A 16,756-nucleotide genomic window follows, 5' to 3' on the forward strand; every position below is an offset into this window, starting at 1 on the left:
GCGCCCTGTACGAATCCAGTATCGGTGCCCACAAGCGGCGCGGGAATGGCGGTGATGCGATGGTTGCGAGGGCGAGTTGTGACGGTAAAGGTCGTGGCTGTTGGCGTTGCTGTTTTTGTGAAGCGGCGTTGCGGTTGGTGGTTGGTGTGTGAAAGCGGTTGTGGAGAAGGTGGATGTTGTGAAGGCGGTTCTGGAGAAGGTGGCTGTGGTTGTCGAGATGCGGTGGTGGTGGTTGTGGTGGTACTAATGGCGGTTGGTCCAAAATAAAGATAGTAAAAGAAAAACGGCTATCTAAAAGGGTCGCAGCCCGAATGAATGACATTTATTCCCTCTACACAACGGGTTTGGGCTAACTACACATATACTTACAGAGATATCTCACCTACGGGACCTGAATGGTGGTTTGCGAATTTCGTCAACCACAACAATATATATATATATATATATATATATATATATATATATATATATATATATATATATATATATATATATATATATATATATATATATATATATATATATATATATATATATATATATATATATATATATATGGCGTATAAAAATGAAAGTGCATCCTATCCAGATTAAAGTTCTGATGTTGGGAAATATGTCGTCATTGGCATGTGCAACGTATCAAGTCAGAGTGAGTGCATACTGACTGGTCTTTGCCATTCCAATACCAATGCCATCTATCACCTCTGCCCTTAGTGATGGTGGGTGTGGCAAGTCATGCTGCCAGAACATCAACCCATCAATAACCTGTTTGCCATTACACTACTTGTTTTTGATTGTCTTTGGAAGGGGAGGAGGTATGTCAGCTTCATCAGGTTGAATCCCGCCATCAGCATCATCAAGCATCAGTGTTCAGAAGAGAAGGTTTCGTGTCATGTTGAGTCTCGTCATTGCTTATTATTGTTTTCTTTTCTATCAATGGAGTCATTCATGTCAACAATTACATAAGAATGAGGAGATGAACATCAAATGTTTTTCAACTCCCTTGAACCGAAACATGTTTATCGTAGTAATTAAACCGTAGCATCTGAATTTGTCCATGAAAGACAGATTGTTCATCAATATTCGTCAGTAGTAGAACTTATACAGGAATCACAAACAATCGTCATTCATTTCTTTTGTTTTTTTTCAAACCAGCAACAAATACAACGACCAGTTTTCAAGTAATTCTGTGAGGCCGTTCATGTATAGAGAAGTCAAACACATGAACACAAAACAAACCCACAAAAACAGATTACAATATACAGTATTTGTTTGTTGGGGGATTTGTCTTTTTTTTTTTAACACCACCCAAAAAAAAGGAGAAGAGTCCAGACCTCAAGGACCCCCTTCTCCCCCACCCCTGGATTCACCCCTGATCGCGGTCAGTATGCGAGTGGCAACCTAATTTCTTCTTAGCTTGGGTAAACAAGGTTGTGCAAATGTTAATAGGAAAACCCTCAAGGTGCAAAATTATTAGTGTTTTGAGACGAGGTAACAATACGAGCATATCAAAGAAAGCAGGACAACCGACTCATTGCAACATAAAATTTCAATACACGAGAGCAATAAATACCTTGTATTACAAAAATGTTAGACAAGTGAGGTAAAAAAAAAATCCTCAACAATCATGTCTTTCATGACACGCAAGATGGCATCACACGTTTCACCTACTACCAAGCAGAAAAAAAGATGTTTAAATAAACTCAGGAGCATGAACAATGTACCTATTTCATCGCCGAGCCCAAGTTGTCCAAAACGATTCCGTCCCCAGGAGAAGACAGCTCCAGAGAACGTGAGCACAAGACTGTGGGATCCTCCGGCAATAAGCTGGTCCAGGGGAATCCCAACCAAGGTCTGCAGCAATTGAGGCATAACAGTGGAGTCTGTTTCTCGGCCATGACCCAACTGTCCATACTGGTTACTCCCCCAGCTGAACAACTGTCCATCTGCACACAAACGGATATCTTTTAATCATAATAACAATATCACAAAAACAACAACAAAAGGAAAATAAATTGTTACATACAGTGGGGAGAACAAGTATTTGATACACTGCCGATTTTGCAGGTTTTCCCACTTACAAAGCACGTAGAGGTCTGTAATTTTTATCATCGGTACACTTCAACTGTGAAAGACGGAATCTAAAACAAAAATCCTGAAAATCACATTGTATGATTTTAAAATAATTAATTTGCATTTTATTGCATGAAATAAGTATTTGATACATCAGAAAAACAGAACTTCATATTTGGTACAGAAGCCTTTGTTTGCAATTACAGAGATCAGACGTTTCCTGTAGTTCTTAACCAGGTTTGCACAGACTGCAGCAGGGATTTTGGCCCACTCCTCCATTCAGATCTTCTCCAGATCCTTCAGGTTTCAGGGCTGTCGCTGGGCAACACAGGCTTTCAGCTCCCTCCAAAGATTTTCTATTGGGTTCAGGTCTGAAGACTGGCTGGGCCACTCCAGGACCTTGAGATGCTTCTTACGGAGCCACTCCTTAGTTGCCCTGGCTGTGTGTTTCGGGTCGTTGTCATGCTGGAAGACCCAGCCACGCCCCATCTCCAATGCTCTTGTTGAGGGAAGGAGGTTGTTGGCCCCATCCATCCTCACCTCAATACGGTGCAGTCGTCCTGTCCCCTTTGCAGAAAAGCATCCCCAAAGAATGATGTTTCCACCTCCATGCTTCACGGTCGGGATGGTGTTCTTGGGGTTGTACTCATCCTTCTTCTTCCTCCAAACACGGCGAGTAGAGTTTAAACCAAAAAGCTCTATTTTGGTCTCATCAAACCACATGACCTTCTCCCATTCCACCTCAGGATCATCCAGATGGTCATTGGCAAACTTCAGACAGGCCTGACATGTGCTGGCTTGAGCATAAGGACCTTGCGTGCGCTGCAGGATTTTAATCCATGACGGCATGGTGTGTTACTTATGGTTTTCTTTGATACTGTGGTGCCAGCTCTCTTCAGGTCATTGACCAGGTCCTGCCGTGTAGTTCTGGGCTGATCTCTCACCTTTCTCATTATCATTGAGGCTCCACGAGGTGAGATCTTGCATGGAGCCCCAGACCGAGGGAGATTGACTGTTATCTTGAACTTCTTCCATTTTCTAATAATTGCGCCAACAGTTGTTGTCTTCTCACCAAGCTGCTTGCCTATTGTCCTGTAGCCCATCCCAGCCTTGTGCAAGTCTACAATTTGGTCCCTGATGTCCTTCGACAGCTCTCTGGTCTTTCCCATTGCAGAGAGTTTGGAGTCTGATTGATTGAGTGTGGACAGCTGTCTTTTATGTAGATAAGGAGTTCAAACAGGTGCAGTTAATACAGGTAATGAGTGGAGAATGGGAGGGCTTCTTAAAGACAAAACTAACAGGTCTGTGAGAGCCGGAATTCTTACTGGTTGGTCGGTGATCAAATACTTATTTCATGCAATAAAATGCAAATTAATGATTTAAAAATCACACAATGTCATTTTCAGGATTTTTGTTTTGGATTCCGTCTTTCACAGTTGAAGTGTACCTATGATAAAAATTACAGACCTCTACGTGCTTTGTAAGTGGGAAAACCTGCAAAATCGGCAGTGTATCAAATACTTGTTCTCCCCACTGTATATGACAAGGCACACAAAATGGCCACTTGCCAACCTTCCTGTAAGGACCTGCCCAAGAATGATCAGACGGAGATTGGCTAAATCAAGCAGAGTGTAGGCTTTTTTCCTGCTCTAGCCCAATGGTTCTTGCTATGCCTGGCTGTCTTCCCACCAAATGAGACAAATATGGCAACCCCACACTTAAAATTAACAATTTGGTCTTCCAGCTCGGTTTTTTGTTTTGTTTTGTTTTTTTGCCGGTGTGGTGAAATCTGAGCTCCTCATTTTCAAGCTCATAAAGCTGAGTTTTCCGAACTGGATTTGTCATGTTTGTGTTGTGTCTTCGTCCAGTTGCTTCTGTTGTAACCGGTGCAATATTTCATGTTGATTTGTTTGTTGCTTTGTGCTATTCGTTTCGTATTGTTCAAGGCCTGAATGGCATTCTGTCAGATAGAAAGTGTATCTTCCTATTATCCTGGGTATATTCCCAAGTATCATGCTTCTATTTTCTCAACACCATCCTATTTCTTCTCATCGCTTATAAAACTAGAATGACAATCTTTGACGTCGCAACGTCGCCAGATATGCCTCCACCGACATATCATTATACATTCTTGTACCAAGTTTGATTAAAATCACTGAACCCAGATACAAGATATTAAATAATTCTGGCTGCCAGACGATGTGTACGATCAGGTTGAAATTTAAAGCATTTATTCCACGAGATCATAACAGTGACGTTTCACATCGATTGATGAAGTGGTTCAAGAGAAATATTTTTTTAAAGAATTTCGTTCAAACCAATATGGCTGCCAGACCATGTGACCTATTTATTATTCGTAAACAACCTGGCATCCCCAAGGCTTGGAGAAAATGTAGGTGAAGTTTCCGCTCGATCTGTCAAGCTGTTCTGGAGAAGAAGATTTCAATTTTTTTTTTGTTTTCCTTGTCGAGGCCCGTATGAGAGCTAACACACAACGCACATCAAGGGGGGCATGAGACAGGAGGGGAGGGAGTGGGAAGGACAAAACAGTGGGGAACAGAGACATTAGGAGATCCGTGGAAGGGAGAGGGATGGGACGGGGTGCATGGGGAATAGAAGATGGACATTACAGGGACTTTCAGGAAGGAAAGCAGGAAATTTCAAGGAGGTGGGCTTGGGTGGATTATCGGGGGTAGAAAAGATCAAGGATTTGGATGGGGGGGTGATAAGAGGTGGTGGTGAACAGCTGTTTTGAAGGCCTGGAGGGAAGAATGGGAATGAATAGAGTGAGGGAGTTTATTCCAAAGGCGGGAAAAAAGAGGAATGAAAGAGTGAAGGTGAGCAGTGATTCGTGATTTTGGTAGTTTTACCAGAAGGGGGTTGTTGGCGGACCTTGAGCGCCCTGCGGAAATGTGGTGGGAACAAATCGCAGAGAGAGCAGGGGGGGGCGAGGCTGGAGAGGAGACGGTAGAAGACAGAAAGACCAATGACCAACTTGCGGTGATTGAGTGAGAGGCCCAAAGACTCAGCCTCATTGCGGGAGATGCCAATGATCCGAAATGCCTTGGTTTCTACAGTGTGAAGCCGAGAAAGGTGGGAGACAGGAGCACCAGCCCAGAGGGGAGAGCAGTACTCCATCAGGCTGCGGACAAAAGCTTTGTAAATGGTCAGGAGCTCAGGTGGGCCGAGGAAGGACTTTGCACAACGGATGATACCCAGTCGGCGACTGGCTTTGGAGGCGAGGTTTGAAATGTGGCTTTCCCAGGAAACGTCATGGCAGATAGTGAGACCCAGAAGCTTGAAAGAACTTCTTCCAGAGGATTGTTGAGAAAGTGGATGGGGGGGGGGGTTCTAAACGGTCCTTTCTAAGAGACATAGTGAGAGTGTGAGATTTGTCCGGATTGAAAGACATGTTCCACGTGTTGGACCAGTTTGTGATTTTATCCAGATCAGCAGTGAGCGAAGAAGCTGCTGCTTACCAGTCTGAGGGATGACTGATGGTACGGCAGAGGGTGGAGTCATCAGCAAAGAGATATAGAGGATTTTCCAGAGAGTCGGAGAGATCATTGATGAAAACCAGAAAAATAACAGGGCCCAGAACGCTACCTTGAGGAACTCCAGCCTGGACAGGAAGGGGGGATGAAAGAAATCCATTTAGGGCCACACAGTGACTGCGACAGGAGAGGAAGTCTGTGAGCCATGAGTGGAGATGGCCTTGGATACCATAGGAAGAGAGTTTGGTGAGCAGGGCAGGGTGCCAGACTGTGTCAAAAGCACGTGATATGTCCAGGGATACGGCTCTGATTTCCTGTCTGGCATTGAGGGCTTCGATCCATTGTTGGGAGAGCAGAAGCAGCATATCAAGGGTAGAGTGACCTGGTCTGAAACCAAATTGATGATCAGAAATCAAGCCATTGGAGAAGAGGAAGGATTTGATGTCTGAAGCGATGATGGATTCCATAACCTTGCTGATGATTGGGATTAGGCTGATTGGTCTGTCGTTGCAGGGATCTGTTTTTGCACCTTTTTTGTGCAAGGCAGTGATGTTTGCTGATTTCCAAGCAGATGGCAGATGGCCTTGAGCAAATGAGAGGGTGAATAGAACAGAGAGAGGGTGAGCAAGAGCAGAAGAGGAGGCTTTGAGGACACGTGGGCTGATGCCGTCTGGACCGGTTGCAGAATCTGAGTCGAGGTTTGACAGCAAGCTCTCAACCTTATCAGGAGAAAAGGACACAGAGTCCAGGGACAGTTGGGTGCGACTGGTTAAGGTGGGTCGAGAAAAATGATGGGTTTTGGACACAACATTTTGCTGCAAACACCGAGTTTAGGCATTCAGCTTTTCCACGTGTGGTATCAGCAGTGCTGCCATTTGAGGTAAGGGAGGGGATGGAGGGGGAACATACACCAGAAACAGATTTGATTAGATGCCACCAGGATTTTGAGGAGGGAGAGAGGTTTATTCTTCAAAATATCATTGCTACCAAACCATGTGACCGATGACATCATAGGTGCAGAACTTTTTGTTCCTCATGGATAGGCGATCATACCTGTAAAGATTCGCCATAATCTGTTCAGCAGTTTTGGAGATGATTTTTGAAGGTTTTATGTTAAAAACAATAAGGTTGCCAAGCCACATGACCGATGACATCATCAATTTTTTCCAATCGCAATTTATCCCTAGATGACCCTCAAAAATTTTCATTCTGATCGGATAAAGTTTGACATATGCAATGATGAGGTCATAATGAAGTCACGTAAGACGATCCAAAATAAAATCACCCTTGTTTCCCATGGGGAGTACTTCACATGTGCCAAGTTTCAATATTTCCCATGGAGCAGTTTCGGAGATACAGAGGTCCAAAGTTTTTCCTTTTTTCCAAAATGGCTGCCACACCATGTGACCTATGACATCGTAGTCATCACAAAAATATTTTACATGAGTAATCGCATCTATGGTGAAAAAAGAAAAAAAAGCCGCCCCTATTCGATGCAATCCTACTTCGATTGGACACCTGACTCATGACATCCTCATTACCAAATCAAATTCAGAATGGGTGGCCGATCATGTCTTTGGAGTTTCGCATTGATCAGATAAGGTTTTTTTGTCCAACATGGCTGCGAGACCATGTGACCAACGATGTTGAAATTGTCAACCAATATTCCCCATGCTGAGTCAATCATATTGTTGCGGAAATGGCCCTTAGTGTGTTAATAAATATAGGATTAGCACAGATCCCCCATTAAATGCATGTTTATCCAGGTTGTTCGGTAAATGGACGCTACATGTGTGTCGGGAGGTGTAAGAGGCTGTTCATCGTTGGTACATTGGTGGTGGACCGAGAGGTTCTTCTTCTTCCTTCCTCTCTCCGGACAATAGTCCCCGCCCAGCGCTGAGAGGGGGAGTGGCCTAGAGAAGGAAGTGAAACTGAAGGGAGGAGCTAGTGGGCTTCAAGGCGAGCGAGTGAAGGAAAGGCAGTGTTGAATCTGTCAGGAGAGAAGCTGAACCTGAGCACACCGAGTCTGTGATTGGGAGTGGTAAAACTGAGAGCACCGAGTTGGGCAGTCGGTTTTGAGGCGAGCGAGTGAAGGAAAAGACTGCAGGAGCGCCGGGAAGAGGGTGGTGAAACTGAGCGCCAGTGTGGCGCGACCGGCTGAATAGGGCTGGCTGTGTGTGAGTCAGCAGTCGGCTTTGAGGCGAGCGAGGGCCAAAAAGGAGAAGTGAAACTGAAGAAGTAAAACTGCAGTGGGCTTCGAGGTGAGCGAGCAAAGGAAAGGCAGGGTGAATCTGCCGGGAGAAAAACTGAACCTGAGCGTGCCGAGTCTGTGATCTGAGCGCCGAGGTGGGGCGCGATCGACTTTTGTGAGGAGCACAGTGACAGGTTCATCCGGAGTCCAGTGACGGAGCCTCTGACTATCCCTACTCACCTCACGGCTCGACGACGTCTTGGAATCCCATGGACCCAGCCTGCAGAGCCCAACACCTCAATTTGGCCTTGTCTGGTGAACAGGCCAGGCCTGGACTTGTATACTGGACCTTGTGAGAAACCAGCTGAAACCCACCATCGATCTTTCGCTCTCGTGCAGTCGGCCTCGCGGGGTCTGAACACGCCGAGGCTGCGTGCGTGAGGGCTGCGTCACATGGATGAGCACCATTTTGCCACGCGGCGTGCTCGAGCTTGGGAGCTCAAATCCGTGGACATTGGCTTGTCACGAGCCACATTCGTGCTTTTGACACTTTCCTCTCGTCCATGAAACATCACCAAGTACTCTGTGTCTTGTCTGCATGCTGTCCGTGTCTTGTCTGCATGTCGTTTAAGGTTTATCACCTTAGGGTCCCCTTTGAAACCCATAGCTCCCTAGTTAAGAACGGGTTATAGATTAATTATAACATTGTCGTGAATGCTTTGCTTGTGTCGTGTTCCCCGATGTCCCCAAGAAATCTGGCTGATTCGTATGAAGTTGCCGCTTTGAAATAATTCATGCCACGCCGAGGAACGATCCGCTCAATTTGGATATGAAAACCAAAATGGTTACAGACTGGCAGAATTCGCTCCGTATCTGACAAAACCAGTCTATAATCGGGGTCCATTTCCCCAACTGGTAAGGTCCAGGGGTATGTTGGTATCGCGATTTGAGGCGCGTGACCCGAGGCCTGTGCCGAACCAGCCGGCGTTATAACCGAACCGACGGCGGTGGTTCATCTATCCACCCTCTTCTCCTACCTCAGTTCATCCATCCTCTTTCTATCCACCCTCTTCACTCCCGCAATTTCCTGACTTGTTCTCGCAAACCTGCAGCCTCTGGTATTTTGTCTATCAATGCCACAATCTCTAGGCCATAAAGGGAGGCCGGCGTTGGAGAGAAAGATATCAAGGAAATTGCAAGGGAAGGTTCTGATGTTGTGTGTGCCATTACTCCCAACACTCTCCTCTACACATTGACACCCACCTGAATCCACATCCACACCTCTACCTCGAACTTACCATCCCCAATCACTGTTCCCCCCAGATACATAAATCTATTTTCCTGTCTAATCTCCTTCCCCTCTAACCTAATATTCATTTATTTTCTAAGCCTGGTGTTGTCTTAGTGGTTAAGGTGGCTGGCTTGGGATTCTAGAGTCCTGAGTTTGAGCCCCGTAGGCTGCTGAATAAACACCAGGTGGGGTCGACTCAGCCTGTCATCGTTCCGAGGTCGGCAAAATGAGTGACAGTGTACTGGTGGTGGGGCACAGGATTAGTGGTAAGACACGTTCCAATAAATTAAAGCTACCCGGCAGCCAAGCTGCCATACGCAAGAACAGATGTTTTTTTTCTCTGCTGCCTGACCTAAATCACCTCAGTCTTCTTCACACTCATCTTCAGCCCATGCTTACTAAATGCCTCCTTCCACTTCACCAGTACTTCCTGCATCAACTGCCAACTCCACCACAACAATCAAATCGTCTGCATACAACATCCTCCCTGGAATACCCCTCATTTTTACCTTCCTGCTTACCAATTTAATCACCATGATAAACAGGAGTAGGCTGAAAGTGCTTCCCTGTTTCAAACCGATGTTCACACTGAAGTCATCCTCGGACCAACCAAAACTCTTCCCTTCATTCCCTTGTACATCCCCATCCCTTCCACCAACTTAACTTCTGCTTCCGGCACTCTCATCTATCTCAGTGTAGCCATCACCATCTCTCTCGGGACAGTGCCGTAGGCCTTCTCAAGGTCCACAATTCCCAATACAATTTCACCTTGCACCTCCAACTTCTTCTTCACCAGCAGTCTCAGCATGAGCTTCCATCAATGGCCCGTTACCCTTTCTAAACCACTGCTGCTCTTCTCCAAACTCCATCCCCCCACTCTTGCTAATCCTTCCATTCAGTCGTCTCCAGCGCCTTCATGACATGACTAAGGAGCATAACACCCCTGAACCTCCCGGGGTCTTCAACATTGCCCTTCCCCTTCCATATCGGCACAATTAACCCTGTCCTCCAATCCGATGTAACTGAACCCTCTCTCATACATATATATTCAACAGCCTCTTCTTCCAACTGGCTCCAACTTCTCCCACTGCAATTACCATCTCTGTACATACCTCATCAATGCATGGTGCTCTTCCCTTCTTCATCCTCTTCAATACTGTCTGCACCTCTTCCTCCTCCATTATCTCCACCAACTCCACTCTCCCCTCTAAAAACAGTTGCTCCAGCTCCCCACCACCACCTCCCTGGTTCAACAGCTCCACAAAATATTCTTCCCACACCATCAATACGACCTCCTGTCACTAACCCCCTGCACCGATCCTTAATCACCACCACCCCCCCCCCCACATGTCCTGACTACCCTCATCCCTTTCACAAGCCAATTTATAAATCTTCTTCAGACCATCCTCTTCCAAATCATTCCTTTCCTGATCCACAGCTCTCCTTGCTGCCTTCTTCTTTTGGTCATATACATGCAGCAGCCTCGCATCCGGGTGCCAACCTCGAACGTTGATCTCCTTTATCCTCTTACAAACCTCTTCTTTACCAACTGCCTTCCCCCATCTATGCTGTTTATCTAACACTATCTAACCCCCATCCACCATGGTTTCTATCCCTAGCTGATGCACCCTTTCCTGACATCCTTCCACACAAAACTTCTGCAATTCCCCTACTTCTTCCACTCCTCCTCCAAAACTTCCACTTTGCGAAGTTGTTCATACCTGGCCCTCACCCTCTCCTTGAACTGTATGATGACATTGCCCCTTCACTTCCCCCACCTAATAATCTTCCGACCCCTGCTCTTAACCTCCATCCTATTCTTCATCCATACCACAAACACCACAGGCTTGTGCTGGGTTGTAACATGCTCTCCTGCCACTGCCTTAGAATCCTTAACCCTCCACAACTGTTGGTTCCTTACCACCACTAATTCCAGTTCTGTACTATGCTGTCCACTCCTGAAGGTAATCGTGTGGCTTTCCCACTTGGGAAAGAATGAACCAGCTATGGCCATCCCATTCCTCACCATCAGTTCCACCAGCTCTCAACCATCTCTATTCTTCTTTCCCCAACCAAATTTACCAACACATTCATCTTCACCTGGCTCCACTACTCCCATGTGCACATTAAAGTCCCACGCAATGCACAGCATCACCTCCAACTCAACCATTCCCATAATCATCATCTCAAGTGTGTCCCTGAATTTTTGCTTCTCTGCCCCAGTGCTTCCCGTTTGAGGCCCAAACACCAATACAACACATAATTTGCCTCTGTATCACCAAACATGCCATAACTATCCATCCCTCCCATCTTCCCATTCTGACCACCTGCTTGTTGATCTCTTCCAATACTATTATTCCTCGCCATTACTCCTTCCATCCCCATGCAACAGCTTGTACCCTCTTACCAACCTCCTCACCCTGTATCCTTTATATTTGGTCTCCTGAACACACAACACTTCCAACCTCCTTCTCTGCATCATCTCCAACACCTCAACCTCTCTCCCCCACATTGATCCCACATTCAAACGACCGAGCCGGACCACGCTTCCAAACCGCTGCCCACCTGGCAGAGCCAGTATCATGTGATGCATAAGGATGATGATGATGATACACAAGCACATATACATTTAATAATATACGAAGTGGACACAAGCCAAGAATCCCGATGGAAGTTTCAATTAAAGACAGGCACAAAACATGTACTCACTGATTATAAACAATACCTGCTATAATCACAGATCCACCCGTATACAATGGAAAGTCTGTCAGGAATGGCAGGATAGAAGCGAAATAACTAAAAATTGCTGGGGTGAAAATAAGGAGATAAAAGATAGCGACGGGTGATAATGGCCGCCGGCAAGCTTGTTCAGCACCTATGGCTGGATGGCTCGCACACCATTGGTGCTGGCTCTGGGTGATTGGGCTGATGCCCATCTCACTGTACCAAGTCTGCTGTTAGCTCCAAATCTCTAGCATGACTTCAACGCTCAACTCCATGCAACTTTGGCTGAGGAATTCACAAACAGAAGCTCAACTTTAATTGCGCACCACTCCCTGGCAATCTGTCTGGAATGGATCATGCCTCCTTGGTGGTGATGGTAACGATCCCAGAGAGGCACACAGATGTCATAATAAAAACAATAATAAAATTATCATGAAATGTTTTTTGTTTTTTTTTTTAGTTCGAAAGGGGAAGGTGGGAGTCACTGAATACCAGATCTGTGGGACAAAACGTGGCCAGTTCAAAATAGTTCCAGTGAATCATGTAACCACACAGTACATGCAGACGTGATATTTCCAACAACAATTACAATGGTTGGGGGGGGAGGGAGAATGTGAATTTACCATTACTTCCAATGCACATTGCAATCCATCCATCCATTGGGACCGCAAATGAAGGGAAGGGATGTACAAGGGAATGAAGGGAAGAGTTTTGGTTGGTCCGAGGATGACTTTAGTGTGAACATCGGTTTGAAGCAGGGAAGCGCTTTCAGCAAACTCCTGTTTATCATGGTGATGAAATTGGCAAGCAGGAAGGTAAACCTGAGGGGTATTCTAGGGAGGATGTTGTATGCAGATGATTTGACTGTTGTGGTGGAGTAGGTAGGAGATGCAGGAAGTACTGGTGAAGTGGAAGGAGGCATTTGGGAAGCATGGGCTGAAGATGAGTGTAAAGAAGACTGAGGTGATGTAGGTCAGGCAGCAGAGAAAAAAAAAAAACATCTGTTCTTGCATATGGCAGCTTAGCTGCTGGGTAGCTATCATTTATTGGAACGTGGCTTGCCACTAATCCTGTGCCCCTCTACCACTACACTGTCAATCATTTTGCCGACCTCGGAAGGACCCCACTGGTATTAATTCAACAGCTGAGCGGGATTTGAACTCAGGATCCTAGGATCCCAAGCCCACCACCCTAACCATTAAGCCAACACCAGGCATATATTGCAATATTTATGGCCAAATATCAAATTTCATACATTGCTATGAGCTTCTGCAAAATTTGGATTTGCTATAACAAAGAAGAAACAGTTTTTGATGGCAAAAATAACATTTTGTGTTCTTTACCATTGGAAAGTGCTAGACAGTGTTTAGAACCACAGGCCACCCGCAGTAGCTGCACATTTGAGAGGCTCTTCACCAACCTGTAAAAAAAGAAAAATGAATTAATAATAAAAAAAGAAAAATACATCGCATAGTGGAGACTCGACTCAGTCCTTTGTAGAACTTGCAGAAAATGAAACATTTTAAAACAAAATATGTTTTTCTCAGACTTGTGATGCATATTCACCATGCAGCTTGCATGTTTATTGCATCAGGTGATGTAGACAATCACAAACAAAAGATATATGAAAAAGCAACGATAAATGTACATGTGTAGGTAAAATGTAGAAGGCTTTGATTTCACTGGACAACAAAGATTTTGTTACTGGGGTGGAAACATAATATTGCGGGTTGAGAGACATAATATTGTAACTGCATTTTTGGCGGGTTTGAATAAAATGGCTCTCATGTCTTTCAACACCATATTTCGCGGGTTGAGAGACATAATGTTGGAACTGAAAATTTCCCATTTCCTGCAAATCGCTAATGAAAGATAAATATGGTGTTGAAAGACATGAGAGCCATTTTATTCGGTTTCGCCAGAAATGCAGTTACAACATTATGTCTCTCAACCCGCGATATGTTCTCGACTAAATAGAGTATGCCGATTCTGATTCTGAAGTCAGAATTTTCTCAGCACGTCAGGATTTTGAGTTATACATATGGTCCAATTACAGTAGCTTGCACTGGTGGGTGATTTTGAGTGATCATAAATTATTTTTTTTGTATTTTTGGTTTCAATTATAGCAATACAACTATTGTAGAATATTATTTCTCATAAAAAGAGCTTTAGAATGCACTTTAAATTATTAAAAATGGATGAAAACTGACCAAGCTATCAATTTTTAAGTAAAACTTTCCACGTGGCAGCATTACAATTTTGCATGCCGCTTCCGTGCTGAGAGGAGTTAATAACTTGATTCTAAAATGTTTAAATGTAATGTATATATTTTAAAATGTATCAAGTTTGGAATTCAATCATGCTAATAGTATCTCAATATTTTCAGGTTATAACCAAATATATTTTTCTGTATATTTTCAGGTTAGGCATATGTTACTACAGGCATCATGAATAGGCGAGGCTGTGTGAATCATCCTGATAACTTTTGTTATATCTGTGGGAAATACACTTCACACAGCCAGCACAAGAACATTACCAAAAGGGTGAAAGCTGCTTTCAAGTATTATTTTGAACGTAAAGTTGGAGACCAAAACAAGAGCTGGGCACCTCATGTTTGCTGCCATGTGTGCAACTCGGGGCTTATCCAGTGGTTGAGTGGCAAAAGGAAGGGAATGCCTTTTGGCGTGCCAATGATGATGCGAAAGTAATTACATGTACAATGTGGTGATGAGCAAAAATGTGTCGAATACAGCATGCTGGGTATCATTACTACAGATACATATTTCGAAAACTTGCCATGCTAGCTAAATTCTGACTTCAGATTTAGCAAAGAATACCTGCATAGTGGACAAAAAGTTTTTTTTTGTTGCCCAGTATTGTCAAACAGGATGATGCAAATATTTCATTCAATCGATCTTCATCATTCCAAACGACATAGTTTCACTTAAAGCTGAGGAAGTCTCATTGAATTTTCTTGTCTGACCAGTCATTTGCGACCTGCATGCATGAAGACCCCAGGAGTTACATCCAACACATGGAGGAACCCTGGAGGAGGAGGAGAAGATATTGGGACCATACTCTGTGCAGAGCGTTGGTGCTGCTTAAGCAGTCTCCTTGGCTATTGGACACAATCCTGGACGGGTCGCCACTCTGACACAGTATACCAGCATGCTGACACTCATTTTGCCGACCTCGGAAGGATGACAGGCAGAGTTAACCCCACCTGGTATTAATTCAACAGCTGAGCGGGATTTGAACTTAGGACCCTCGGATCCAAAGCCCGCCAACTTAACCATTAAGCCAACACCAGGCATATGAACCCTGGAGTTTATAGCTATTTCAGTCGTATTTTGTTTTGATAGATTGATTACCTTTCCCCTCATATCAGTGGACAGGGAAATGCGTTGTGTTTGTGTATCAGGTTTGAATTGCCTCTGTAACCCATCACCATATCCCCTCTTCTTATATCCCTTATCTTTCTCTCCCCATCCCTCTTATATTCATCTTTCTTTTTCCTTCCCCCACACATTTCATTACAAATCCAATAGCCATCGGAATAAAGTGGTACGGACCAGGGGGTGCGAACCTCTTCAACAGGAGAAAGCGTCTGAACAAAGAACAATCCTCTCAAGAGAGTTCGCCATCGCAGACAGGATGGGTCTGCCGTAGACTCCAACACGGAGCCAAGAGCACAGCCAATGGAAGCTGCCTGGCTACATCGGCATGCCAACCAGGAGGCTGCACTTGAGCTGCCCATCCCCAGACCGCACCTCTGACAAAAGCTTTATAAGTTCGGGTATTCCAGAGCACGTGGCTGTGTTGCCTCCAGGGAATCAAAAGAGCTGGAGAAGTCATCAAAGAGCGAGCCGGGTGAATGCGAACATCCGCACGGACGGGTTCTGCTGGAAGCGAACGAGCGAGCTGTGGAAGGTGTGCTGACAAGCTTCAGAGCTCTATTTCCTGGATGGACTGGCTATTACACAATTCTTTACATGATATTTCTCTTGCTTTCCCCATTTCTAATTGTTCGATCGGAACAAACAAAGAGTCATCAACAATTTCACCTCGAGTCGTTCAGAGCAGGGGTACCGATACGTGTTCACGATTTCCTCTATGCATTATAAAGCATTCACCGCATTTCTCCCACACAGTACATTAACCCATCACCCTCTCGTCTTTCACCCCCCCCTCCCATTTTCACGTTAGGACCACGTAAGCCCACAGGCTTGCTTCGGGTGAGCGAGGGATCACCAACGAGCCCTGCCTTCTTTATCTTTTTATCACCCTTCCTTATCTAACTTCCTGGAGTGAATGAGGTGCTTGTGTCTGTAGTTTTCATGATAAGGTGTTTGTCTCAGGGGTTTACGTGTATAAGGGTAAGACTTTCATTTGTGACACTGCATCGTTTTTAAATACATGCTATTTATTTAACATGACGTTTCGTTTCCAACCTGCTTACTTTCCTCTTTCTCAATTGGTTAGACACTGGTATGCAAATCGTGTACGGGAGTTTTGCTCCACGGTTTCCTTACAGTCTCCTGTCAGGTTCAAGGTTAATGATCGGGAAGCGGGTCCAAGTAGCCCCCCGGCTGGCAAACACGTAATCTTTATCATTCCAAATGATATATTTTAATTTAAAGCTGAGGAAGTCTTATTGAATTTTCTTGTTTGACCAGTCATTTGCGACGTGCATTGATGAGAGAGAGTGAGTGTGTGTGTGTGTGTGTGTGTGTGTGTGTGTGTGTGTGTGTGTGTGTGTGTGTGTGTGTGTGTGTGTGTGTGTGTGTGTGTGTGTGTGTGTGTGTGTGTACACGAGCATATAGTCTTCTTGAGTATCCGATTAGGTATACCATGTTGCAACAATGCATCCTACTATAATAAGGAGGTTGTGTGGCTGTCGCTATGTCACCTTTATTGACTTGTTGATTGGTCGCAGCACTGATCAATTGGGTGTTATCGCATATATCCATGTCAGCAAGCAAT

At 44.8% G+C, this 16,756-nt stretch overlaps 1 protein-coding gene across 8 annotated transcripts in view; it reads right to left on the bottom strand.

Moving 5' to 3' along the window:
• HERC4 (HECT and RLD domain containing E3 ubiquitin protein ligase 4) overlaps positions 1-16,756 on the bottom strand; it is a 193,660-nt gene that overhangs the window by 129,747 nt on the left and 47,157 nt on the right. For all 8 annotated transcript variants that reach the window (XM_085881932.1, XM_085881927.1, XM_085881929.1 and 5 more), the window contains 2 exons: positions 13,117-13,193; positions 1,725-1,946 (listed from right to left, as the gene is read on the bottom strand). In XM_085881932.1, coding sequence (XP_085738058.1) covers positions 1,725-1,946; positions 13,117-13,193 — 299 coding nt within the window. The remainder of the gene's footprint in view (positions 1-1,724; positions 1,947-13,116; positions 13,194-16,756) is intronic.

This window comes from Eptatretus burgeri, chromosome 5 (assembly GCF_056783735.1).
Source record: "Eptatretus burgeri isolate ZD-2024b chromosome 5, Ebu_testis_v1, whole genome shotgun sequence".
Lineage (NCBI taxonomy): Eukaryota > Metazoa > Chordata > Myxini > Myxiniformes > Myxinidae > Eptatretus > Eptatretus burgeri.